The sequence below is a fragment of the Pseudorasbora parva genome, chromosome 8 (assembly GCF_024679245.1).
Source record: "Pseudorasbora parva isolate DD20220531a chromosome 8, ASM2467924v1, whole genome shotgun sequence".
In the NCBI taxonomy this organism is placed as follows: domain Eukaryota; kingdom Metazoa; phylum Chordata; class Actinopteri; order Cypriniformes; family Gobionidae; genus Pseudorasbora; species Pseudorasbora parva.
In genome coordinates this window covers 30,625,658-30,653,002 of record NC_090179.1, presented here as the reverse complement: position 1 = coordinate 30,653,002, position 27,345 = coordinate 30,625,658, and the positions used below count along the sequence as shown (strand labels likewise).

Sequence of the window (27,345 nt, the reverse complement as noted above, 5' to 3'; positions counted from 1 at the left end):
ACATTCGCTGTGTGATGCATGTATGTAAAAGAATGCACAGTGTGCAAAGAATTCATATTAGCTACTAGCCCATCTTACTGACCATATACAGAGTTCATGTTTTATATAAATACACTATATGATTTAAATAATATATATAATATATTATTTACATTGTAATATTACTACGATAATAATACATTTACAGCAATACCAAATGTAAAATTCACTGAGCAAACCAATTAGATAACAGATGCAACATTCTGAAATTGTGCTGTTTAAAAAAAAAAAAAGGAGTATTTTTTAGGAGTATGTTGCTAATCAAAAAAACACACCTGACAAAGGAATGTCTCATATTTGTGTCAACTATCCGGTGTGAATCTACTCTCAGATAAGATGTACATACACTCTGCTCTATACCCCTCAACTGTCTGTAATAAACCCTGCTAAAGCACAGACTGTGGACTCTGACCAACAGAACACAATATCAGTCTGGTGCCAGCATACCAGGGACATTGGACCACTAAAACGTGCTTGGTATACATGCATTTCTCTTCTTCTGATTAGCCATGTGAGCATGAACAAGATAAGACCTGAAAGAACCTGAGCTGTACGGCTGACCTAATAAAAGTTGCTTCCACTTTATAAGTAGTACAGCTGAAGTTCCTCTCTAGTGACCCTTACAATCACACCACAGTTGCATGGACTGACTAACTGCCTTAAAGAGGCACACGAAGAGGAGAAAGACCATTTCCTCTTCCCAGCAAGATGCATTATCTGACTACCTGAACCTTGTCCTAGAATAATTGTCACGTACAGATATGGTATATTAGGTTCAAGTCCAACATCTTTAATTCACTGAAAAAAAATATATAAAATATTTGTAATAATAATAAAAATAGATATGCTTAAACTTAAATAAAAATAATAAAAAATATTAATAATAAAAATTGTTTTAAAGATTTACAAGGGGGAAAAAAAATCTAAGAATAATACTATTTTGTACTACCATTGTGTTTTCTAATTCTTTTCTAATTTGTGCTTTTTACCATATAAGCTTTTAACAATAATTTTCTTGATGTGCAACTTAAACTTAGTATGTATATTATATATTAAAACATCTATAACACTTAAAAATGATTGTTTATCAAATTTAAAGTGAAACTGTTCAAAATCAAAGAATAATACTTTAATGAATGCCATGTTTTAAAAATATATTAATAAAGGTATTTAAAAAAACTAATTCTACTACTTTGGTCATTTTCTGTTAGTGGATTGCTGCACACATTAAAACAAACAAAACTATTTCCAAAATACCGACTGCATTTCTTCTGGTCTTGAAACACATGTACACTCTTTCCAGTATGTCTTAAATTATCTAGACAGGATTTATGAATTTTCCTATACCACCATTACTAATGCAAAACCTAAAAATGACAGACTAGGAATAGAGCCTGAGGGTAAAAGGCAGGGATCGAGAGGCTGAGGGCAGACACGGGTGTCAAAACTGATCAGCTGACATGATGAAAAAGAACCTTTTCTCCAGCTCTGTATTTTTCTAAAATATGCATGGCCTACATTTCTCCCCTCCACTTCCAAAATTCAAATCAATGTCCCTTAGCTTTCTCTCTCCCTCTCTCTCTCTTCAGCTTTGCCTGTGCGTTCTGCAGCTCCTGCTTATTCGAAGTTGACCCAGTTTCCAGGTCCCTCTAATGCTTCGGCTCTGATCTGCGATGCTGGTGGAGCAGACAGGCTCTCGTGGTGGGCTTCTGCACTTCTAAGCTCCACCACGGGGGACCGAACCCGGCACTTCACAGCTCCAAATGCTGCTCTATCTCTCTTCTCTCTCTTTTATCCCTGTGAAGATTATCTGATGGAAGTGTGTGCCTGTGTTATGTTCGAATAGCTTAGGTTTAGAGTGAATTAATCATGATCTGTTTTGTGTGATGCAAGCAGACTTCACCCCATCTTCATTTAAAAAAGTATCTTTCATAATAATTTGAGATTAACTGAAGCCTTTTAGTCTTTATGGAACATGCTGTAAATAAGTTGCATAATCATATTGTGCAATCAGAGAATCACAATAGCTGGACAACATGGCCTCTCAGTTCTACCAGAGAGTACTTAAAGGGTAATCTCGACAAAAACGTCCACGCAATAATTTGTTATGCTATGTTGGCGGATCCTTTTATTTGTTTTTTGTGGGGGGTTTTATTTGCTTGACCTCTGCAATCTTGTTTCAAGTCTCTATGGGAGATTTGGCTGTTATCTCACCCTGTAGCACACTTGGGCGGGAACAAGTAATTTGGTTTGCCCCAGCCACGGCATTCCTCTTTATATCTCTTTCAAAACAGAGACGCTGTTGTCAAATGCAACACAAGGGTCATGGTGTCCACACAACGTAGACCGCAACTGCGAGATGGTAAAAGCACTACGCTAAATGTCTGTTTGTTTTCTTGTAATAAAACACTTTGCTAGTACAAGCGTGCTGATTTGTGGTGGAACAAGCAGAATTTGCATGTCAAATATGTTTGCAAAAATCAACAAATACATCCCAAGCAAAACAGTGTTTAGTAATGTATCCACAATGAAAGCAGAAATTAAATCACAATGAAGAACAAAAGCCAATTTGAACATATTTTATGTGAATATACAGTTTTGGACTAATAGGATTTAGCATTGGGTGGGGCTACTCTTTATACAGGGTATGCATTACATAAAGTGCACCAAAACTAAAAAAAAAAAAAAAAAAAAAACTGAATCCTTAGGGTAGGAACAATTTCTTAGTAGCATATCACATTGCCGTGTACTGTGAAACAGACACACTGTTATGTAAGAATAATGTGTGATGATTATGTGAGTTTTCACAGGTGGTGAACAGCAACTGCTGCTACAAAGTCAAAGGGATCAGTCGGTGGAAGTGATGTAATCTACTCTTAGAGTGGTCCACTTTCAAGTGATTTTTAAATGGATAGTTCAGCTAAAAATGAAACTCCTGTGATCACATCCATGTCGTTCCAAACCCGCTACTTGATTTTTTTTTAAAGATTATCCTACTCATTCTTTTAAATATAACAAAAGTGAATCACGATATCAGTGATGCACCTATCATGATTTTTCATAGCCAATTCCGATTCCAATTTCTTTCTTTGTTTAAGCAAATTTATGTCATTTATTTGCTTTATAATAGGCAAACTGACCTTAAAGAAAAACATATCTGCAGCCATTTGAAATTAGCGGCATTTTAAATCACGATCCAAACAAAGATGCCACACACATAGCATGAAGAGTTTCAGAGTCAGTTTAAAGCAAAAACTGATCGGTACATAAGACACACCTGCACAAATCAAAAACTGACGGACTGAATGGAAATGCAAAATCACTCTCTGACAGTAGGTGGCACTTACTGTTACAGCAGCTGTTTCTAATTAACACTACTTTATACAGAGATAAGAGGAAAAGAAAATGTTGTTGAATCTTTTCTGAAAACAGTTCCTTCAGAGACACATTCATATAAACCCCCACCCCCACCCCCAATTCAATATTTATATTTGTCTTCCTATATTTCGAGCATTGCAAACAGCGATCTTGTTGAATATTGTGTATTTTGTAAAAAAACAAACAAACAAAAAAAAAAACGAAACAAGTTTTCTATTGTGCGTTTGGAGCAAAAAACACTTATTTATGGCCAGTCGACCAGTGCATCTCTACACTATACAGTATCATAAAAATATCTATATAACTCCTTCCCTGTATTCCAAGTCTTCCAAAGTCCTACAATAGCATTGTTGGAGGAACAGACTGAATTTAAGTCCTAGCTTTCATTGGCATGTTCATGAGCAATTCGTGAACAAACTGTTAATTTAAAATCATATTTTTGCCATTTTTGCTATGATAGGCCAGTAAGAAGCAGTGACAGGAAATTATAGGATCGGGTAGAAAGGGATTGGAAAAGGACCATAAGCCACTTCCCACAAGACTATGTTCTTTTAAATAAGATCTTCTCAAAGATTTGGTTGATCTAGTAGTAGTTCACAAAAGTGGTCAAATGATTCTCAAGTTTAACTTTTAATATTAAATTAAAGGGTTAGTTCACCCAAAAATGAAATTATCCCATAATTTACTCCCCCTTGGGATAAGGTGGTATAAGTGTTATTTCAAAACCGTTTTAGAAAAAGGACACCGGCCGAGTGGAATAACAAACTTGTAGCCAATTAGCAGGTAAGGGGCGTGTCTACTATTGATGGTGAGAAGAGCGCTCGCTCTCGCTCTGTGCACGTCATTATTCAAAACACACGAGTCACACATGACGGACATTAGAGAACTAGTCTAATATATGCTGCTTGACTATGCTCGTGTGTCATGTTCACTTGTTAGTCCATTTGCGATCGTATTGTCGCTCACTTCAGCGATGATAAAGACCCGTTCATTTCCACACCGTATGGAGCATCTAAATATCCTCACTGTGTGCTTCAAGCATCAGCTCACAAAATGTGTCCGACAAGTAAGATACTATACTCCTAATATATGTTTGTTTACTCTTTTTATGATCTATATAACCCTTATCCAGTCATAACTGTAATATGTCGTTAGCTGGACTGTCTTGCTTGTGTTCTATAAAGTTGTTCATGAGAACAGTTTGTGATTTTGTGATCGCTATAACTCTAATCTTGTCATAACTGTAATATGTCGTTAGCTGGACTGTGTGCTTGTGTACTATCGAGTTGTTCATGAGAACGGTTTGTGTTTTTGTGATTGCTGTAACTCTAATCTTGTCATAACTGTAATATGTCGTTAGCTGGACTGTGTGCTTGTGTACTATCGAGTTGTTCATGAGAACGGTTTGTGTGTGTTTTTGTGATTGCTGCAACTCTAATCTTGTCATAATTGTAATATGTCGTTAGCTGGACTGTCTTGCTCGTGTACTATCGAGTTGTTCACAAGAACGGTTTGTGTTTTTGTGATAAAAGGGATGACTTTTCATTGAATATTCGAGCTGGATTAGATACACAGAGATTCTGCCATAGCCGTTGATGCCTCTGGGTTTACATATGTGTGGGGCGGCGCTATCAAAACAGGGGCGAGACCCTTTTGGGGGTAGGGGCATGTTTGTTTTGGTGATTTGAAATACCAACAACGGTTACCAGATAGCACTTACCCCAACTTTAAGCCATCATAGGTGTATAATACTTTCTTCTTTCAGAAAAATATCCTGGCTCTTCCAAGCTATATAATGGGAGTGAATGGTACATGGACACATGATGTATTGACAAATGTGGAAGCACAGAGGACAGAGCAAAACAAAACACCGGTCACGAATTAGAAGTCTAAAACTAGAAGTTTCAGAGGATGTCAGAGAATTGTCAGAGGATACTGTTTACACACATCTGTTAACTTGCCGGAAGTGATTATAGTTTATAGTTATAAAGTTAGAAATACGGATATCTTCACTTCATCATTTCACTTCAGAAGGCCTTTATTAATCCCCTGGAGCTGTGTGGATTTCTTTTATGATGGATGGATGTGCTTTTTTGGGCTTCAAAATCTAAGGTACCATTCAGTCCCATTATAAAGCCTGGAAGAGCCAAGATATTTGTTAATATAACTCTGACAGTGTTGTTTGGCCTCAAGAAGAAAGTCATATACATCTAGGATGGCTGGAGGGTGAGTAAATTCTGGGATAATTTTCATTTTTGGGTGAACTAACCCTTAAACAGCTCATTTGGAATAGAAGATTAACAGTTAATAATGACCTAAATTGCAGCGCATTTGTCACACAAATGATCATATATCCTTTTGAAGCATTGACCCTTCAGTCCCCAATAATTGTAAAATGAAATGGTGACAAGTACCTGTACTTTAGTATATATACTTTTTTTTTTAAACTCCTCTGCATTCAATGGAAAAAAGAAAAATAGTACGAGTCAATGATGACAGAATAAATGTTTTGCACAAACTATACCTTGACCTTCAGTTTTGCTCTTAGCTGCGAGCTTGTGTGTCAGACGGTACAGAACTCCAAAACATTGGAACGGAAAGACAGACAGCTGACCTGTCAGAATATGATCATCATCACTGACACATTTGTTGCTTGTGACCATGATGGTTATTCACACAGACTGTGTTTGTCACGCCTGAGCTAATTTCAGCCTGACCTTTGTCACTATCATCTGAAACCAAGATGTTAGTCTGAATACACACTTTCTCTCTGTCATTGATATGTGGAATTAGGATATTTCAGTTAAATAAGAGGAAGAATTGGCCGTCATACTGAATCAACAAGAGCAACAACAACAACAACACTGTTGAGATTCCAATATGATAATCAGGTTTGTACAAAAAAAAAAATACAAATAATTTGTACAGATTGTAAATTATGTGAATCATCTCAGTAATACTTTGCTAACCATCTTGAATTCAACAACATTCAGCCAATCATGTACTGATAGTATGTGTTTATAGTAACAATTATTCAATATTAGATATTTAATGCATTCTAAAATCATGCACTTGTGTACCCCTAAATGGTAACTTTGCTTTCACACTTCACGCCACACCGCTCAGGTACTCGAATTTGCTAAACTATTTTATTGTTCACTTGTAAATGTTTAGTACCACATTTTTGTACCAATATACCATGCAACTCACAATTTTTATACAGATATAACTTTTTTTTTCTTCTTTTTTTTTTTACCAATGAAATAACATACAAGGCAATTGTAATAACGTCATTATTAATACTAAAAGAACACTTACCAAAGATTTCCCCATTCTTGGCATATTCCGTCACGAGGTACAGCATATTCTTGGTCTCCATGACCTGCATAAGTATGAAAAATATAATGTATGTTAGAGGTAGATGGCGTACATAAAACCAAAATACACATGAACCACATAGAGTGCAAAAACCATTGAGTGATAAAACGACTGCTACATTCAGCTGAAATCTGAAGTATCCCACTGAGTTCACAGTGTTATAATGAAACACACATGAATCAGAGTGGGATGCTAGTTTACTCGTAGGCTCGATTCATAGTGCAGTGTAAGAGCCAGCAATGTGTGGGAGGACTCCAGAATTAGCCAAAGCAAACAAAAAGATGAATAGACCTAAATGTAGTGAGGAGAAGCGGCATGTTATAATTCAGAAACATTCAAAGAGCCCCACATAAACACTACTGTCGGCCATTTATACAGTCAGTTAGTTTTGGGTTTACTGATACATCAGCCTCATCTCTACCAAGAGGCTTTTGTGTAAATCAGTCTTATCTGGGCTCAAATTGTAGGGGATTTTCTGCTCTTGCCATTTAAAGGCATTATAGGGTTGACTAATAAAATCAGCAAATAGGCCAGAATATGAATCATCTTTTAAACTCCTCAACTAATTCTCCTTTCCAGAAACTTGTTTTGATGGAAGCTGTGATCTCAGCCCTGTTCAGAACACAATGATCACAAAGCACCTCTTATTCCAATCAGCTGCCAAATAAGCAAATAACTGGAAATAATTCAAATTATCTCATGCGAATAGTTTATACTACACTAGCTGGCTGTCGGCTTATGTGACAAACCGCCAGTAGTATGTGAGTCACATTAAGTCACGCTGGGAAGGGAAGGGATGGGTCACGCTGTTGTCAAAGAACAAAGTAGGACTATCAATCAATTAGAAATGACATAATATGCCTATTCAATGCATTTGAGGTGTAGATTAAGTGCAGTTTTTTAAACTTGACTTTGGAGACAAAAACCTGGTATTAAATCTCATACATTTCTGTAGAATATATTAATGTATATAAGAATATATATGCAATATTAAATATTTGTTTTAATTAATTGCAATACATATACATCATTTATTATATTGCGACTATAAATAATAATAAAAATATTCATATGTGGGCATGCATATAAAATAATATACTGTATATGCAATTTTGAAAAAATGATCACACTAAATTTTCATGTTGAATTGACATTGCTTAAAGTTTCAACCAACAAATCATGCTACTTAAAAGCCTACAGGAAGGTGCTTTAAGAAATTTAGGATTATAGTGTGCTTGAAATGCATGTGCACATATGATTCCATTTGATATCTCCAAAGAAAAAGCTCAGATGTAAGGCTGCTGATGAATGATGTGTGAAGAGTCAGATCCCCACAGTAAATATGGAGCATTTGCTGCTGCATTACATGTACATGAGGGTGTATGTGCGGAGCAGCTGCTTGGTGTTAGGACCCTGAGCCGTGGCAGATGGGGCAGAGGGAAACCGGGGGTTAGAGATGAGATGGAAGGGCCTGCAGAGCTGCCCTCTGTTTATGAGGGCTGAAAGGAAATGACTAATTGACCCATGCCGTTTGAATGGACTAACCGTTGGAAATAATGATACACTATGATTACACGGCAAGGGGCTTGGACTGGTGCCGGTACGTTCTATAATAAGGAAGCGCTGTTCACATTCCCAAAAACCAAAGTGACCTAAAGTCTTACATAATGCTGCAGTGAAGTCACATTGAGGGAGAAGTTATCTCATCATCTAAGTGTTTGTGTGACTTTGACTCCAGAGTGTGAATGATCTCCTTTAAAAAACTGCCTTTTTCCAGCTGGACAACTTTAATGTGGTCATGTGAAAGTTTACAGTGAATAGTAGTTAACCATTAACTGTGGAGAAATGGCTGGTAATCTGGCATAATTTGCTGAGGTAAAATAGGAGAAGTGCATGATATATCATTTAATATATATTATGTTCCTCTTTTGTACATCACTTTGGATAAAAGGACGTGATAAATGCATAAATGTAAATCATGGCTTATTTTCTTGTACTTCCAGTCTTGTGTCAACGTCACCAGCTGTATATGTGTGACACTGAAAGACATTTTAAGACTAGTTAGCATTAAGTTAAAAAGATAAAACGTTAAAAACATTGTGCTGTTAACATGTTCCACCTCTGCTGTTTAATCGTCTTTCTGTTTACATGCATGTGATGGGCAACTTTTTTAGTTTTTCCAGCACTATGAGTATCTGTGTTCTATTCCATTTTGTGGTGCTCTATATTAATGCAAGAACAAGTGAACACCCCACATATAGACGTCTGATGCAGCCCTTTCCACGATCTTAGAAATGTACAAATGTTTGTCGCATTTCGCTCCCATAGTGACAGTCTCATGGAAGAATTAGTAATGAAACAGCCGTTGCCTTCTGCTTATTCACCATGGTTAAATTAAGGAATAATGATTATATAATTATCCACATAAAACAAATGACCACCAATATGTCTGAAACAGATTTTCTGCTAATTAACACAAATAATAATTTAAAAACTATAAAATAATTATTACTTAGGAATAATTATCTCAGAAATAATGTTTAAAGATGAACTTTTTAGTGAGAAAACATGGGTAATTCTCCATTTGTTCTTCACTAATCTCATATTTTTTATTAGAATACATCACATCCAGTCTGGTTATGTTGCATTTTATATAGTTGCAAAAGTTCAAATATGTTCAGCGCATCAGAAGCTCATATCGGATCTGAAATACTCTCCTTTGGAAATGAATAGCTTCTGGTCTGGTACTTTTGGAAGATGGTAAATAGGGTTTTTACATTTAAATATTTTATTTACTTAGCGAGCAAAACCAATATGATTGGTGTAGTCTACTAGCTGAGGCCTTTTCAGTGACATATATCATATTAGCTAGCCAGGTTAAAGGATTTTGTTATTATTTTAATATGTTCCTTGAGGTTCACTTATGTTTATCAAGGTTTTTTTGGATCAGTTTTTAAGTGTCAACTTTCAAGGGAAACCGTATTAACGGTCAGTTGCTAAAAACATTCATATAAAACTGTAATTTAAAGACAAAGCATTAAGAAATAATTACTTTATTGTTTGTGATCCAGCTGCTGTCAGTTACAATACAGTTGGCGGTTTGATCTTTCAACAAAAGTTTCTTTGAAAACTCTCCATCAGATTGTGCCTCATTTACAAAACAAAATGCTCTGAACAAACATATAATTCTTATACGCGATACAGGGTGCCATTAAAAACATATATATCATCCACTTGTTCCAGATGCTGGGAACCTTCTAAAGTAAAATGTGATGATGTAAAATTATTTGTCGATGTATTTTCCTGTGTGATGTCATAAATCTCACTTTTTTTTTAGAGCTTTATTAAATAAATGCTTTGTTTATAAGGAGGATATTTTAAATGATGAAACTTGTGGGATATTTTAATGATACAAAGACTTCTTAAATGTAAAAAGATCAAGGCAAATTTGTTTTCTCATGCCATGACCCTTTTAAAGTAAAATCATTGGTTAATGCAGATGCTTCTCCTTCAAATTAAAAAAAGAGGAGCACCACAAGCTATGTATCATATAAGAGCAAATACTGGCAGAAAATGGCCTGGGCAGGCATTACCTGGTACAGTTTAATAATGTGCGGATGGTCCAGCATTTTCATGATCTGCACTTCACGATAGATCTTCTCCAGGTTTACAGCATCTAGCTGGGTCTTGTCAATGATCTTTATAGCCACCTGTTGAATTAAGGACACATTCTCATTGGTACGGTGCCTAATGCCTCAAGCTACACAGTGAAATTCATTAGTCTTGTTGCTGTCTGCAGTGCAAGTTGATCCAGTCTTCACAAGTCCCAGCGCAGATCAAAGGCAGAAGACACATGAGCAAAGCTAATACACACCTAACCGTCAGGTTAACGGCTTAACTAGTGAAGTAGGCTAATGATCCAAATGATCTTATTTTCCCACAGGCTTTTTTTCAGCTTTTGCATGACAAATGGGAGAAGAACAGAAGTAATTTACCATTTCCTAAACACTCAGAGAAGAAGCAGAGAAACCAGAACAGATTTCAGAGTTAAAGACTTTTCGATATTATTTAATGCCAAATATAATGCCAAGATGTTTATATTTTTAATGCCAAGGCACAGCTCAACAACAACCAAAAGGATTTTTTTCTGCTGGTGATTATTACCCTGCCAACATTTTCACCAGCCCTTCCACAATTGATCAATAATTATTAAAATCAGGTTATGGAAATTATATACATTTAGTGTAAGGAGGTTGTGAGCAGATGAAAATGTAAGTAGGGAATGCAAAAATCCAAACTGATGACCAGGCAAAGAGAAACATATTATAATTACATAGTATATGGCATTTGGATCCAAAAAAAATAATAATCATGTATAAAACGAATGCTTACACACAAACAAGACGTCATCTATGTTATTCAGCTACATAACATTATCTTGGTGAGAATCAGCAGAATTTCACAGAAATACAAATGTTTACATTTGCAATGAATAAAACATATGTACATGATCAATCATGGATGAATGCAAGATAATTGAAATGTACTGGACAAGTGACAGTTTTGTCTACTGGCCTGAAACTCTCTCACACTGACTCCAGGCCAAGATAATGGAAACTGACTGAAAACATTACAGCACATCACCCCCTGTGAATCAGCTGTCATATGTGAATGTGGTTAGTCACTCTCATTGGCAGTAACAGTGATCCAACTGTCCGTTGAAACCATGAACAAAGCAGGCAATAATGGAACAGATACACAAAGCGGTAGACGCTTGTACCAAGAGCTTGTATATTCTGAAGAGAACTCAGAGGGAGAACAGAGAAATCACAAAACACAAGAGAGACTGATGGGAAGCTCTTGGAGCCGAGACAGTGTCGTCCCCACAGAAATGAAGAAGCCTCAAGGCAGCCATTGCTGAGATGCATCAACTCTGTACAATATAATCCTATTACATATCTTAATTCCCTCACATACTGCTCCAATGCTAAACTCTGCATCTGCAGACTTGCAGACAGTCTGAAAACCACAGGAGCTCAGAGCAAGGGTAAACTACAGCTCACAGCCTCACACCTATAACACCCTGAACTAAAACTTTACTGCAGAGCAACATAATCAGAGTGGCACAATGTCACCAGAGGGCATGAACCTAGGGTTTAAAAAAAAAATCATTTGATAAAGACCACACTCAAAGAGCAAACATTTTAGAGCTTAGTGTAACTAGAAAATGTAAAATGTTTTTAAAAAATATATAATTTTCATGACAATTTCCTGGTTTCTCTGACCCTGTGTCATGCATTCAGTGCTCAGCAGGGATTCTTTGCAAGGAATGTGAGACAAACATCAGCTCAGGTTTGTGATGAGACGACATCCATTATCACAAAATCACCCTTTGCTTATGCAACCACTGCACAAATGCACAACAGCACAGCCCATTTTGAAAAGGGCACTAAACCAGCATAATTTCTTGCTATTGTACACAACCTTTGTCTTTCTTTGACACCTAGTTTCAGACACAATTAAAGCTGACAATGGTTGAATACTCTGCATATTTCCATTGAGGTGTTAGGCTGCTAGATGTGCATTTCAACTTAAAGCGAAAAAAATGTTCCAGTAATTAACATTGATGTTATCTAGGTTTGATGGTGATGCTATTTTATAATAAACATCACTAATTAATCACTATTTTAATTAATTGATTTCATTGAAATATTTCACATAAATGTTGATCAAATTATTTAAAACATATTTAAAACAATCAGCCCAGAAGTAGTTATAAAACATCCCAGCTGGTTTCTTGAGCAAAACAATTCTGATAGCTTCAGACAAACAGGTTGTTCATTACCCAAAGATTCGCACATAACTAGTGTCAATAATACTATGATATGATCAAGCCAGTGTGAGTAAACTTAGAGACTGTAACTTTGTATCTAGTAGTTTTTCTGTGCACACACACGGGTTATTTCACGTATTTAGGTTAGCTCATATATTTTCAACTCACCTCTGTCTTAGTTATACGATGCCTTGCCAGTTTTACAACAGCAAAATTCCCCTTTCCAAGAGTCCGTTCGATATCGTAGAAGCCCACTCGGACAGGACCCCTGAGCACTGGCTTTTGGTGACAGTCAGCCATGACCATGCTGTTAATGAAACACTAGGGTTTGGGGTGAGAAGATAGAGACCTGCCACTTGAGCCTCAAGATAACGAGGTCGGCAGAGGCTAAAACGTGTAGAAATGCCAGCGTGCCGGCTACGGTGCTCGCTGACGGTCCGCTCCAGTCTTACCAGGAGAAGTAGAGTGTATAGGAGCGCGGCGAAGTGTCACGCCACCTCCGCCAATACAATAGAGCTCTAATATTTCAGCTGTGTTTGCGAGAGTACACGAGTTGACTTGCAGGAGGCATCATGTTCTCTGGTTGACGTGCATTGACGTCAGAGCCTATGGGGGTATTTGTACAGGGGGCGTGGCTTCGAGGCGCTTCCACACTCCAGTGCCAAATCGTTTCCAAGACGACCAGACCCACCTCTTACGTCAACGGCCAGAGCGTCGCTTGTTTGCTCGATCGCTGGCTGTGAAACCCTGTGCCACCAACAACTTTGATAAAGTCTCTCGCGTACTTCAGTCGAGGAATGAGAGCCGAAGGAGGGGGTGCTCGCTATATTTGAAAGCTGTGCGCTTTGTTTTTCTGTCTGTATTGTATGTCAATATCAAGTATCCTTTAAGTCAGCGGGGTTCAAACTTTTAGGTGCTCGCGCCCCTGACCCCCAACTGTGACGATCATCGTGCGAGGGACCCTTATCCTATTTATACTGCGAACAATGTATATTATAAATATGTCACAATATATTTTTGCTTTCTATTTAGTATTTTTTTATATATTTGTGCTGTACTGTAAGATGTATTTATCTATTCACTAGCTTATTTAAATATATTATTTATTCATTTATATTATTTATTCGTTTTTTTTTTATCGTATTATGTATTTAATAATCCCCTTAAGAAGCCACACGAACCGGCCTTAAAGGGATAGTGTACCCAAAAATGTGCATTTTGCCATTACTTATTCACGCACAAGTTGTTCCAAACCTGCATGAATTTCTGTCTTCTGTTGAACACAAAATAATACATTTTAAAGAATGTTGAATTCCATAGTACGAAAAAAAACAAGTCTATGATAACCGTCAACTGTTTGGTTACCGACATTATTTAAAATATATTATTTGGTGTTTAACAGAATAAAGACACTCGTACATGTTTAGAACAACATTAGGGTGAGTATAAGTAACGACAACATTTTGCGGTGAACTATAAGTAATCACATTTTGACACGTGACAGCTAGACATCAAAGCAATCGTAGCCTACCACATATTTGCTCTATTACATCATCATATAAAGCAGATTTTCGTTACAAACATTAAATGTCTTCAAAGAATCAGATGAGCGAAAGCGGTATCGTGCAGTAGTGAACATTGTATACAACAGTTAAATACACAGGATATTAGTAGGCTATAGTATGCAAGTGAAAAAAAAAAGACAGCGTACGTTTTCATTAAACAAATATGTCCTCAATGCTGCAAGTTAATCAGCCTATCATATGGCGACATCTCCTGGACACAATGCTGTACCGCTATTCAAATAAAATACTTCCCTGCTTCTGCAGGTCTGACGTCAGAGAATTCAGGAGAATAAATAATGCATTTCCAAATAGGGCAGACCTTTGGATCAATGCACTTCTGTAGTTTTTGTAGTCATGAAGATTTTATAGAAACTGCACTCACGAAGAACAATTTTAGCCAATGAAATATTTTATAAAATAAGCATAACTAGAAAAAAAAGTACACTTTACTTTCACTATAAAAATACACTTTCCTCTTCCGTGCCTGATTTTAAAACTCCCTGAAATTACCAGGTTTTCCATGAGTGTGGAAACAATGTTGATTAACTATAAACAGCTTTTCTATGTTTAAGAATAAGTCCAAATAACGTGACGGCATTATTATTATTATAAGGACAGAGACAACATATAATAATTTACAATCTTAAGCTCATTATTTTTCTTTTTTTCCTCACAATTTCATACCCAAAACAAAAATACATAATAAGTATGTTACAATAAATGTTTTATGCATACAAATCCTTTAGCTAATACCTTAAATTCTGTTTTCCATCTACACAATGGATCTTACAAAGCAGCTACATAGTCTTTAAAAACAAGGGAACAACAGTAGGTATCCTTTAAAGAGGCCGTTTTCAGAGACATAGAAGGATGTTGTTGAGATGGGCTGAGAGGTCAGCGTACTGTTTTGTGGATTTCCAAAAGGGAAGGTCCTGTTCCAGGATGCCAGCTTCCACAGAGGAAGCTCTCACAAGCCGATGACACCTTTATGCTTCTTTGTATAGTCAGTTATGGGAACCCGAGCTTCACTGAACACTCCTGCATTAGATCCCCATTCGCTTCCCCATCCTTCACACTAGGTCACAGAGTGCACATCAAAGAGCAGGCATACAGGCTGGAGATGAGATCAAACATGGTGCCACACTGGTGGGAGAGAGGTCGGTATACTTTACCAGTCAGTATATACTGTATAGTGCTTTAGTATCCATATATGTCATTGTCCACCCATCCGGCCTCTACCGCCGCAGGGCTCCGACAAGTCTCGTAAATGTCATTGGTGACAAAACCGCACTGTGTGGGGTGGCTAGGAACGTTCTCGTAGTCCTCGAACTGACTGTTTGGGGATGTCACGCTAAATGTTCTGTTAATTTCAGAGCTCATGTATTCCAGGTGAGCTCCAGACTGGTTGAATTTGTTGGTGCGATCAGAAGCATTTTGACTTTTTGGAGCTACTGGACGCACCCACTGCCCTGGCACGGCATAGATTTCATTCTGTTCTTTTCTCCTTCAAAGACACAGTCGCAAAGTATATTAATTTATGGCAGGGTGAAAGACGAAATGGTTCATGGAGATGATCAAACTGTGAATTGATGAAAATGTGTGCACTGCATTACGCACCTCCTTGACATGACTCTGAAACAGAACACCCCCGACACCACCAATATCAACAGCAGCATCACAGGGAGAATGGCCAGGAGGATGTAGTAAATATTAATTGTGTCATCTGAAATAGATACTAATAGAAAGGCTATAATTATTGAATGATTAAAATATAAATATGAATCAAATATAATATAATGTATTTATTTATATTAATATTAATTGCATCCAAAATAAAAGTTTGTGTTTACATCATATGTCTGTGAATAATTATTATGTATAAATAAATACACACAAATTACACACAAAAAGTACTGTGACTCAGACCACAAAATCATAAAGTCGCAAAGGTATATTTGAGGCAATAGCCAGCAAAACATTTTCATTTATGCCAAAAATCCTTAGGATATTAAGTAAAGAAAGATCATGTTCCATGAAGATATGTTGTACATTTCCTACAATAAATATATGAAAAAAATTATTAGTAGTAGTAATATGCGTTGCTAAGGACTTAATTTTGACAACTTAAAAGGCAATTTTCTCAATATTTAGACTTTTTTGCACCCTCAGATTCTCGGTCAAATATTGTCCTATCCTTACAAACCATACATCAATGGAAATCTTTTTATTTAAAACATTTACCCTTCTGACTGGTTTTATGGTCCAGGGTCATATATATTTAAGATTTTTAATTTTTATATATAAACTATTTATATATTAATTATATAAATACATACAGTTTATAAATGCAAATATTTCATATATGTATATTTCATATTATATATATATATATATATATATATATATATATATATATATATATATATATATATATATATATATATATATATATAATATGAAATATACATATATGAAATATTTGCATTCATATATATATTATATATATATATATATATATATATATATATATATATATATATATATATATATATGAAATTCATATATATATATATATATATATATATATAATATGAAATATACATATATGAAATATTTGCATGTATAAACTGTATATGTTTATATAATTAATATATAAATAGTTTATATATAAATATTAAAAATCTTAAATTATATATATATATATATATATATATATATATATATATATATATATATATATATATATATATATATATATATATATATATATATATATACACACACACACGAATGAGTGTGTATTTACAGTATATATATATATATATATACATAATTATACACAGTACACATATATTATGTAAATACTAACTTTTATTTTTGATGCAATTAATTGCAATTATTCAATTTGACAGCACTAATATAGATAGATATATTTGAATATTATTAATTTTTTCCTCAAAATCATCAGGAATTGTAAGGGATGGAACTTGGTTATTCGGATGACCATTTATTGCTGTATTACCTGATGACTCTGAGAGTTCAGTTTTTATCCTGTCATTGTCAACAGTAAAGGGCGGATGCTTTGGCACCCGGGTCAGGCCATCAATACCTTAGAACAAGAATGACAGGGAATGATGAATAAGCATTTATAATGTTTGACCTTAAAGGGATAGTTCACCCAAAAATTAAAAATAAATAAATACTATGGAAGTAAATGGGGACCATAAACTGTTTGGTTACAGACATTCTTCAACATTTCTTCTTCTTTGTTCAGCAGAAGAAAGAAATGCATACAGGTTTAGAACAACTTGAGGGTGAGTAATGAAAGAATTTTCATTTTTGGTGGTGACCTATCCCTTTAAAGATGATGACTGAGATATTATGATTATGAGTAAAAGTATAATTCCACTTCAACCACTAGAGGATTTTTAAAGGAAGAATTCAACTAAAAATTATAATTATGTCCTTTTAATGTGTAGGCTACACATTTACACACCCAAGAATTTTACAGTACCAAAGAATTTTTGCAGAATTTTAAAGCTGCTTTTTTCTAAACTATTATAGTATTTATTAAAGGTGCACTATGTAGTATTTTTGCAGTAAAATATCAAAAAACCACTAGGCCAGTGTTATATATTTTGTTCAGTTGAGTACTTACAATAACCCAGATGTTTCCAACTATTTGTAAATTGTGAGAAAATTGCTATTTTAACTAAGGACAGGGACGTTTCAGCAATGCGTTTGAGGCAGTCGCCTGTCAATTGCGTCAAATCTGCGCTACCCTCGGTTTCGGCTTTTATTTGGCAGGAGCGCTTTACTCTTAGCAGTGTGAACAAGTGAACACACGGAGTAACGTCATAACATCATTTTAAACACACTTAAATGTATCTAATATGATAAACAGAGCTGCATTACCTCAAAATCATAACCGGAAGAGCGGATCAATGCAGGCGCCCGGCGACTGTGTCCCGTCCTGTCATAATAAAAGTCCCGGTATTCGCGAGGCGGGTATTTGTTTAACAATCGCTCCAGCAGCTGTGCTCAGGATCACAACACTCGGTCCTGATCTGCTTTACACTACAGTAACGTTAATAACCGCATGCATGAACGTGATTTCTGCCCAAGTCCTATTTTCCACCGGCTGTGAGGTGAAGACCACATCTCCCAAGATGCTGCGCTCACACTTTGCGTCATCAAACTACACATTTGTTTTGAATAGGCGCCCTCCAGTGGACAGAAAGTTGCATAGTGCACCTTTAATATTTAGAATTTACATTTTACTTTAAGTTTTTCAAATTTTATTATGGGCTTTGTCATTTAAAGCTGCTGTCCGTAACTTTTTTTGTGTTCAAGATTTACAAAAATGATATAATGAAAATGTACAACATGAATCCATTTTCCAAACCGTGTTTTTGTCTTACCCTGAATCATTATGGTACACTTATAATAAGTATTTATATTGGGACTATTTCAGGCCAGACTGGTAGGTACCACTGCGGAGGAGCACAGTCCCTGCGTGATCCACCATAGACATAAACAGAGAGAAGTAGCTCCGGCTGCAATGTTCTTCCGCAAGATGCATGCAGTTCTGTTTATTTAACCACTAGAGTGCAAAAAGTTATGGTCTGCAGCTTTAAATAAATATTTAGAATTTATTTTATTTCAATTTGAGTCATTTAAGTCAACAACTTAAAACTTGTTCATCTCAGTCAGTTGTTTTAGTTTTTAATGACAGCAACACTGGTAAAATGATGAGAAAATATTTATTTTTTGAGTAACTATTTCATTAATCTTTAACTTTATCTGAAATTAATGGTAATAAAAAAAATGGTAATATCTCACAACAGTTTGGGCACTCTCACTTATTAATATACTGTATATTATTAATAAGTAACATAGAATATCACCATTATTGTGGCAAAAAAAGAAAAGAATCAAACATACCAGATAGAATGTATGGATTAGTTTACCTGTATGTGTAGTGATATTTCCTGCTGGAGTTGGGACAGGATGCTTCTCTAAAACACAGGAGTTTACATTTGAAGTCCTTTTACATAATATGTTGAAACCAAAAGATGCTTGACTGATATTTGTTCTCTATTAAACATCTTAATGTGACAACTAACATTAACACAAGGATAAAGCTTACCGTCTGAGTACTTGCAGATGAAATTATTCCTGGAGTTGCAGTTGTAGTCAGTCCACTTGAACATGTTGCGTTTCTTCTGGACAGCAGAAGACGAGGGCCGATGGAGTAACGCCACACACTGATCAAGGCCACAAGAGGGCTCCGTCTCCAGCCAGTTCCTAAAAACACAACACACTCACTGAACATACTATTTTAATTTCACTTAAAGGCATAGTTAAACAAAAATTGAAAATTTCCGTTATCATTTACTCACCTTCGTGATTCAAGACTTGCAGTGTTATTTTAGCATTATTTACTATTAATATTTATATATTTTTATAAATTATATAATATTTTTTAATATCAAATAGCTGTTATTTTTACATTTTAATATTAGTAATTTTGCTGTCCTTTTGTCATTTATAGCCTAGCTTTAATTCATTTTTATTTCTGTTTTAGTCATTTAATTTTAATTTATTTATGTTAAATAGTTGCAAAAGTCCCATTTAAAGGTAGGGTAGGTAGGAATGATCTAAAACACTTTTGTCCAAATTTGTTTAAACTTTCTTCATATGTCAATACATAATTAAAATGTAAGTACTCTGAAAAGGAGAGTATAAAAATCGAGTGACTCTAGACTTTTTAATCTGCAATAAACACCGCTCATTATTTTTGTTCAGGACGAAACAAGTGATTGGCTTGGGCGACTGTCACTCTCTATCGCTACCATGGCAACCACCGCTTTCACTTACAGGATCTGCCCACATGCGTGTGCTCGTTTGATTTGAGCAGTTCAAAAGGCAAGAAACCTAGGCAAAATAATGTCAGAGAAAGAGCATTCAAAATTCACAGTGCAGGGTTTTACAGTCAGCGAAGACAGTACAAAAAAAGGCAATCCACAAAAAGTCTTTGGATAAACAAAGAAATCAAATGCGAGTAAATATCGGCGTGGCTTTCCAACGATGGCGATAACCGAGAGACCTTAAAAAACGACTCACTGCTGGCTGTATTTCTGCTGGACAGGTAATCTTTCACTTTGATTATACATTTTTTTTGTATATGTTTTCATGAAGCATGTATCAATAGCACATGAAGCTGCCTAATATAGCTAACATAACATTACTTAGCATAAAGTTAAAATGTTATACACTTAGCCGTTAGTAGAGATGATAAATAGCCTATTCAATATGCTTAGCTTAAGTTGATCGCTGTCATGTTGAATTTCGCAAAATGTAACTTTAGATAACAAAATGCATGTGCAAAAGCTAGTACACCGCATCCAGGAACTTTTTTTAGAACTAAGTTAGCTTTAACTACTACTAATCAACAATGCTTTCATCATTACATGCAAAACACTGTATGTTATGAATCTTACACGAAATTCATCTTCATCACAGTATAACTGATGTTATTGGAATAACGTATCGATGCTACCCATTTTCTTTGCCTTATAAATGTAACTAGCTTGTTACCAAATCAAACAAAAATATATTTTAAACTTTACCAGTATCAGTATTCTAGCTTGATAGTGAGTACTAAAAGACATCTTATTTGTTTATATTCATACTGATAAAGTTAGATTTTTAATAACATGTGATTCTGACATGATGTGACTACATGCACTCCTGGTCTCAGGTAAATAATGCGTCTTCCAGCTGAGCGGCCGGTGAGGCGCGTTCATGTGTTTTGGGGGCGTGGCTTTCGAAAGAGCCCAGAAGGGAGAAGGTGGAGTGAATGGAAATAATGAGCTGTCTTTAAAACAGTCGTGAGAGGTCTACAGACACTCAATTTTTATACTTTCTTTTTCAGAGTACTTACATTTTAACTATGTATTGATATATAAAGAAAGTTTAAACAAATTTGGAAAAAGTTTTTTAACCAATTCTTACCTACCCTACCTTTAAGTTTTTCATCTAATATTTATGATGTATATATTTATACAATTTCGGTAGTTACCAAGAACTATTCGGGTATTTTTTTGATATGCCAAAATTATCATATTTTTGTTCGATAGTTCAGATTTTAGTTAACAATAAAAGAAATAAAAAAGCACATTTATGATTCTTTTGTGCACTTTTTGAAGCTTGAAAGCTTCAGCCCCCATCTATTTTAACTGCAACCAGAACAATATTCAAAAAAACGTCCTTTTGCAAAGAAGGAACGCCGTAGGAAAGACATGAGGATGAGAAAAAGATGACAGAATCTCTAAAACCAAACATATGTGTAAAAATCATCAGAATTTTCAGGATGTTATTACTGAAAATCTCTTACCTAAATGTGGCCTGACTGTAATCCAGCCAGTAATACTGTGCTGAACAATCAGTGGTATATTGTGGACTCCTTCGTAACCCAATCCAGAAGTCTCCATCAGTGGCCCGGAGCTCCTGTACAAACTTCTCCACCAGACGCTGCTCATTCTCTGTCTCGATACTGAGCAGCTCCCCATCATCCTCCCTGCATTTCTGTCTGGCTGCCTCAAAGCTCGCTCTGAGCCTGTTGTCCTGGAAGCTTGTGATCTTATAGCAAGGCTTCTCTGTCCCTCTCCGACATATCCTGTGATCTACAAACCACATCACCAAAAACACAGATGTTAGTGTTGTAGAACCTAAAGTACTGTTATGGAAATAATGTGGGAACCCTTATAGGAAAGTTGGCGCAGGGAATTAAGTGAGCAAAGAGAGGAAGAAACCAGGAGAACTTCCACATACTGTCAGGCGGAAAATCCTCTCAAGCAAAGTCATGTGTGCGACAGCCATCAGCCATATCCTCTCTGACTGAAAAACAGCTGTGACCCAAATTTTAAACCCTTCTTATCCGAAAACTGTACACAAACAAACCACTTTAACATACAATGAAGAGTCAATTAAGCTGTAGGTAAACGTTTTGCTGTATTATCAGATGTGTATATTCGTTAAATGTTTCTGCAAAACGCTTCAGAAATCTTCATTTGAAAAGACTGGGGTCAGTTAACCGAAACCATCGTATTATTTGACTGTCAGTCGTACATATTGTGCACTCGAAGTTTTGTTTCAACGCATGTAAGAGGCATGCAAAATCTAACGGAGCCAGATCGTTTGAATATCACTGTGCATGAACCGACATTTTACATAAATACGTACAAACTCACCGCCGAAAACGCTGGATGCGCAGCTGGGATGGAAACAAACTGCCAAAACAGTTCCGATCAGTTTTATGAACTCCATCTCTACATAGTTTCAAAAGGCGTGTGATTGCCACGACTCGACTGTTCCAAGATCCTGGCAAAACGTCCCGCTGTCAGACGAAACAACAAACGCAGGCGAAGTTTTCGCTCTGACCCAAGAAAGCTTTTTAGGCTGCTTGAGTCTCCGTCCGAATGAATGTGCCTGCCAGCAGAAACTGTTGTTGCTGCTTTTGTGCCTGACACTCTTTGTGCAAATGTAAAGTGTCCCAAAGAATGTTCTTTATAATGCGTTTTTTGTTTGTTGGCTCCTTTTTAAATAAATTAGTAAACAAAAATAAGACAAATGCATAAATAAACAAACAGTGGAAACTTAAAAGTTAAATAAAAATATGAAAATGTTTGCAAATAAAAACACCCCTAGTTTTTTTCTTCTTGTTTTCTGATTGTCACAGAAAAGATTATCCCGAATTCCATTTGTTCACAAACATGCAAACAAAAATTAGTATGCATTTAAATAATGGTTAGCTCCATTTATATATTTTTCATGGGACAGATGCCAAAATAAAATTAGGCTAAATTATTATTATTATTTCTTATTAAAAAATCTAAATTGTTTTTATGATGCAGTGCTTGTGTTTGACCTCCGTACACAGTAAAATATTTAAATAAGTTACCTGGTTGCCTTCAAATTTTGAGTTCATTGAAATTAAAAAATGTGAGTTTATACAATGAATTTTTTTTGAGAATTGACGTTTATTCAAATATTATTAAAAGATTTTGTATGCATATTTGGTAATTGTGTGTGTTTTATTTGTGATAATGCAGTGAAACATGCCAAACTGGGCTATTTTCATGATTTATCACATGTGGATCACATACTATAATATTTAGAGTTTTTATTTATTAAACCAATTTCCTTCATTTCCTTTCAACTAAAAGTTTTAATTTCAATAAACTCAATAAAATAAAATAAAATACATTTTAAGGCAACCAGGTTAAATACTTTTTAAGTTAATCCAACAATATTTTAACGATGTAAATATGTTGCAGGAGATAAGTGATAAGTAACAGTGTCCTTCATCTTTCAGCACAGTTTTCTAATTTTCCTGTTTAACTATTACATAAGTACCAATCACCAGTGTGCAATCACTGTATAGTGTCTAATTCATATAAAATCAGTTCAGAGACATGTGCAGAGGGACCAGTTTTATTTAGCTCACAAGCAAACTGACAGAGGATGTATGATGACTTTTTATGAGGCTGACTGTTGTGCAAATCAAAGGAGTTCAGTCACTGCTGCTGACCCTGCCAGCTCACAGTCAGACACACACTGTCCCCAGGAATAGGAAGTCAGTCAGGAATGAAAGCACAGTTTTTCAACAGCCTGTTTCCTCTTCATCTTTGTGGTTTGTTTTTGTCCTTTTTCATTTCCAGACATTTTCCCCTTGACCTGACAAAGAAAATAAATTCATTATACAGAGTCTAAACTGGAAAGTATAAACTGTAAAACTTTTTTTGGTGTTTGTGGCTGTTACAAGAGACCCAATTACAACTTGGGTTAAATTCTTGGAAGAGGAAACCTCCTACAGGCTCCTATGTGTGTGTAATGCAGTAAGATCTGGTATTATGAACAGATCCTACAGATGTCATGAGGTTTAGGAGAAGTAAGGGTGAGGCCATCAGGCCAGTGGCATTGCATGTGCAGTTTGTTTGTGCTGATCTCTGGCAGCCTGCCTGGACTGGCCCTCCGCACAGAATGCAGTCTGTCATGTCTCTTTTATTAGGCTCAAGTCACTTCTTTTGAGAACCACTAACCACTGTGTTGTATTGAGTAACTATTTAGACTTACATTTTATGCCAGTTCATTTTCTGTTTTTCTCCACCATAAAGTCACAGCACAATCCCTGTGTATTGCTCCTGAATTAATCATTTTTAAAGCTGCAGACCGTATTTTTATTTTTTGGTTAAAGCTACACTGTGTAACTTTTTTTTGTTTATTCTTAGCTAAAAACACGTAGTTCTTTCAAAAATATATGTGCTCATTAATGTATATTTACTTCTTTCAAGTAATAAAGTATTCTTGTAAGTTTATAATATGCCATTGAAAATACATACGGGTGAGGGGTTCAAATGCCGGTCGCCATGTTGCCTCTCCATTTTGAAAGTGCATTAGCCAAAGAGGGACCTACCCTTAATTTCAAGCTTTGCCTTTCGCGTTTTAACATTCGATGGCACCGTGTCGAATATGAAGAGGGGGATTGCCATGCTAATCTTGGACTAAATCGGCCACCGTAGGAGTTAAAACGAAATCAGAATTGAGAGGAACAGAAACTAATATTCACTGAATGGTCATATACCTTTTCACCGCTAGATGGGGGAAAATATCACACAGTGTAGCTTTAAAGTCCAAGATTAACATGGAAATCCCCCTTTTCATATTCGACACGGTGCCATCGAGTGTTAAAACGCGAAAGGCAAAGCTTGAATTTATGGGTATGTCCCTCTTTGGCTAATGCACTTTCAAGATGGAGGGCCGACATGGCGACCGGCATTTGAACCCCTCACCCGTATGTATTTTCAATGGCATATTATAAATTTACCAGAATACTTTATTACGTGGAAGAAGTAAATATACATTAATGAGCACATATATTTTTGAAAGAACTACGTGTTTTTAGCGAAGAATAAACAAAAAAAGTTACACAGTGTAGCTTTAAAAGGGATCTAAAATCAAATTTTTGAGCATGCTTTGCGTCATTACGTCACGTCTGAATACGTAAAGAATGAGTCCAGCTTAGTAGTAGTATCGCATGTGAGGATGCTGCAGGTAATAATAATAATAATAATAATAATAATTTGCTATAATTTGAAGTATATCAATAATACTAATTTACATGGTTTGATGTTATATGAGCTAAGCGATCGTTAGATCGTTTAATCTCGTTGGTAGTCTGGTTTATTGTAATGTTTTTTTTTTCCTTAGTTGGTCAGAACAAAAGGCACTTTTAAGACATGTAAGACATGTAACTTACTTGTTCAGACAAGAAAATTCCTATTTTGGTCATATTTTTAAGACACATAATCTGTGATTCCGGAAAGCAGTATCCACAAGGTGTTGTGATTGATAGCCAGCCACACATACTCCTCAAAACATAAGATTCATCCACGCTGAGGAGCTGACGAATCGAACGGACACTTTCAGGTACATGCGCTTCAGAGTTGACAAACTCTGGATTAAACCTGAGTTAACAGAGAACGTTTATACCAAGCTTTGAGAGACCGTTGAACTTAATCTAAACCAGGTTGGATTTGTCAAATCTAAACCTACTCTAAAACTCAGAGTTTCAGCTAACTTCATGCAGCAGGTCTCTGGGCTAGGCTGTGTGTCCAACGGCTTAGGCATGAAGCAGCTTTTGCGCATGAAAGTACCTCAAAACAAAATTTGCACTGGCTTCAGGGGCAAAATAATGATTTATAGAAAGAGCTTTGGTGATAATTAAGCTAATATTTAAAGAGGTGATTAATTAAAAAATCAAATTTCCCTTGAGCCTTGATATATAAAAGGTCATGGTATAAGAATATCCAGTAAGGTTTATAACTAAAAACTTTCTTTTTAGAAAAAGAAAAACTTTTATTGGCACCAGGCCCAGAAAACGAGGCTCTCAAATCAATGACATATAGCCGCTTCCTTCTACAGATAAATGTTTATGCCTGCTTCTATGGCCTCGCCCACTGATTAGTGGAGCGAGCAATAAACACGTGGGACACTGGATTTGCAGATTGATTTTGAGATTAAAACAAAATGCTGTGCCTTCTATAGGTATTGGATCCGGTGTCATGACAAATCCTGTCCCCCTGTGAAATCGTGAAATCTTTTAAATGGCCTCCATTGACATTCAGTACATTCCCACATATAGTATCACTGGCTGTACAATAATTTGACAATGCGACGAAAATATTTTTTGTGAGCAATGCATTTTCCATAGCCTGGATGCAAGTATTATTTTAACATCCAGATATGCGTACACACGGTCTCTTAATAACTGAGTTTGAGAAGATACCAGATCTACTGCCACACCCTCAGGCAGTTTGACTATGGGATGAAAGCTAATGGGTTCAAATATAAATATTGTTTTCATTTATTAGTTGGGTTATATTATATATTGTGCTCAAACCATTAGTATAGTAAGAAAATATTTTTTTTGTATTAAAGCAGGACAGACCTAACATAAGTTATGATTAGGCCTATTATTATCAGACATTGATGGCTATCAATATCATTGCTAATTCACTTTTAAAAAATATTGGTGTTGCTGTTTTTCAATTGTTAAACCAGCAGGTGGTGGTGTTGTTCTGGGATTGTTCTATTTTTTTTCTGAAGAGACTCGACTGTTCCTGGTTTGCTCAGATCTTAGATAGGCTAGACTACGCTAATATGGTATCAATTGTCATACCTAAAAGGATATCTATTTTATAAATTTCCCATCACATAATTATTACTACGAAGGAAAGAAGTAGAATGCTTACAAGTTACAACAAGAGAAAACAAATTTTTAAGAAATGTGATTGTACAGTTGTATTGCAGGGCCTTAGGCCCTTAATCATGAAAGGGATAGTTCACTTTGAAATTAAATTTTGATATGTTTTAGCTTACCTCATGGGCATCCGAGATGTAGGAGTATTTGTTTCCCCAGTAGTTTCAATTTTGATCATTTTAGGTCAAACCGTTCTTGTCTATGCCTCACATAATGCAGGTCTATGGTCACCACCTCAAAGAGCATACACAGAGAAGTCCAAATTAAACAATTCCCCATCGTAAGTACACACTGATGGCCTAAGACATGAAACGAGCCACAGGGAA

At 35.7% G+C, this 27,345-nt stretch overlaps 3 protein-coding genes across 6 annotated transcripts in view; 1 reads left to right on the top strand and 2 right to left on the bottom strand.

Moving 5' to 3' along the window:
* Window positions 1-13,224, bottom strand: part of sik2b (salt-inducible kinase 2b) — a 38,795-nt gene extending 25,571 nt beyond the window's left edge. Inside the window, exons 1-3 of the mRNA XM_067450843.1 lie at window positions 12,797-13,224; window positions 10,389-10,505; window positions 6,736-6,799 (exon numbers count right to left, since the gene is read on the bottom strand). Of these exons, the coding sequence (XP_067306944.1) occupies window positions 6,736-6,799; window positions 10,389-10,505; window positions 12,797-12,934 (319 nt within the window). The 5' untranslated portion in view covers window positions 12,935-13,224. The remainder of the gene's footprint in view (window positions 1-6,735; window positions 6,800-10,388; window positions 10,506-12,796) is intronic.
* Window positions 1-27,345, top strand: part of LOC137084556 (zona pellucida-like domain-containing protein 1) — a 71,676-nt gene that overhangs the window by 37,370 nt on the left and 6,961 nt on the right. The window contains exon 1 of one of the 3 annotated variants that reach the window (XM_067450847.1): window positions 25,304-25,311. The exons of 1 other annotated variant lie outside the window; for it this stretch is intronic. The gene's annotated coding sequence lies outside the window, so the exon portion shown is untranslated. Of the gene's footprint in view, window positions 1-25,303; window positions 25,312-25,640; window positions 25,687-27,345 lie in introns of those variants that run through there. One more of the 3 variants, XM_067450846.1, reaches the window with a different exon arrangement.
* On the bottom strand, window positions 14,079-22,705 carry laynb (layilin b). Of its 2 annotated transcripts, none has more exons than XM_067450831.1 (7): window positions 22,449-22,705; window positions 21,593-21,881; window positions 19,343-19,500; window positions 19,164-19,211; window positions 17,216-17,302; window positions 15,811-15,940; window positions 14,079-15,697 (listed from the first exon to the last, which is right to left on the bottom strand). In XM_067450831.1, the coding sequence occupies exons 1-7, from the start codon at window positions 22,522-22,524 to the stop codon at window positions 15,391-15,393; spliced, it is 1,095 nt and encodes a 364-aa protein (XP_067306932.1). In that variant the 5' UTR covers window positions 22,525-22,705; the 3' UTR covers window positions 14,079-15,390. The 2 variants fall into 2 exon arrangements, with proteins under 2 accessions (XP_067306932.1, XP_067306933.1); XM_067450832.1 differs by having other exon boundaries at window positions 14,081-15,697; window positions 15,811-15,928; window positions 22,449-22,704.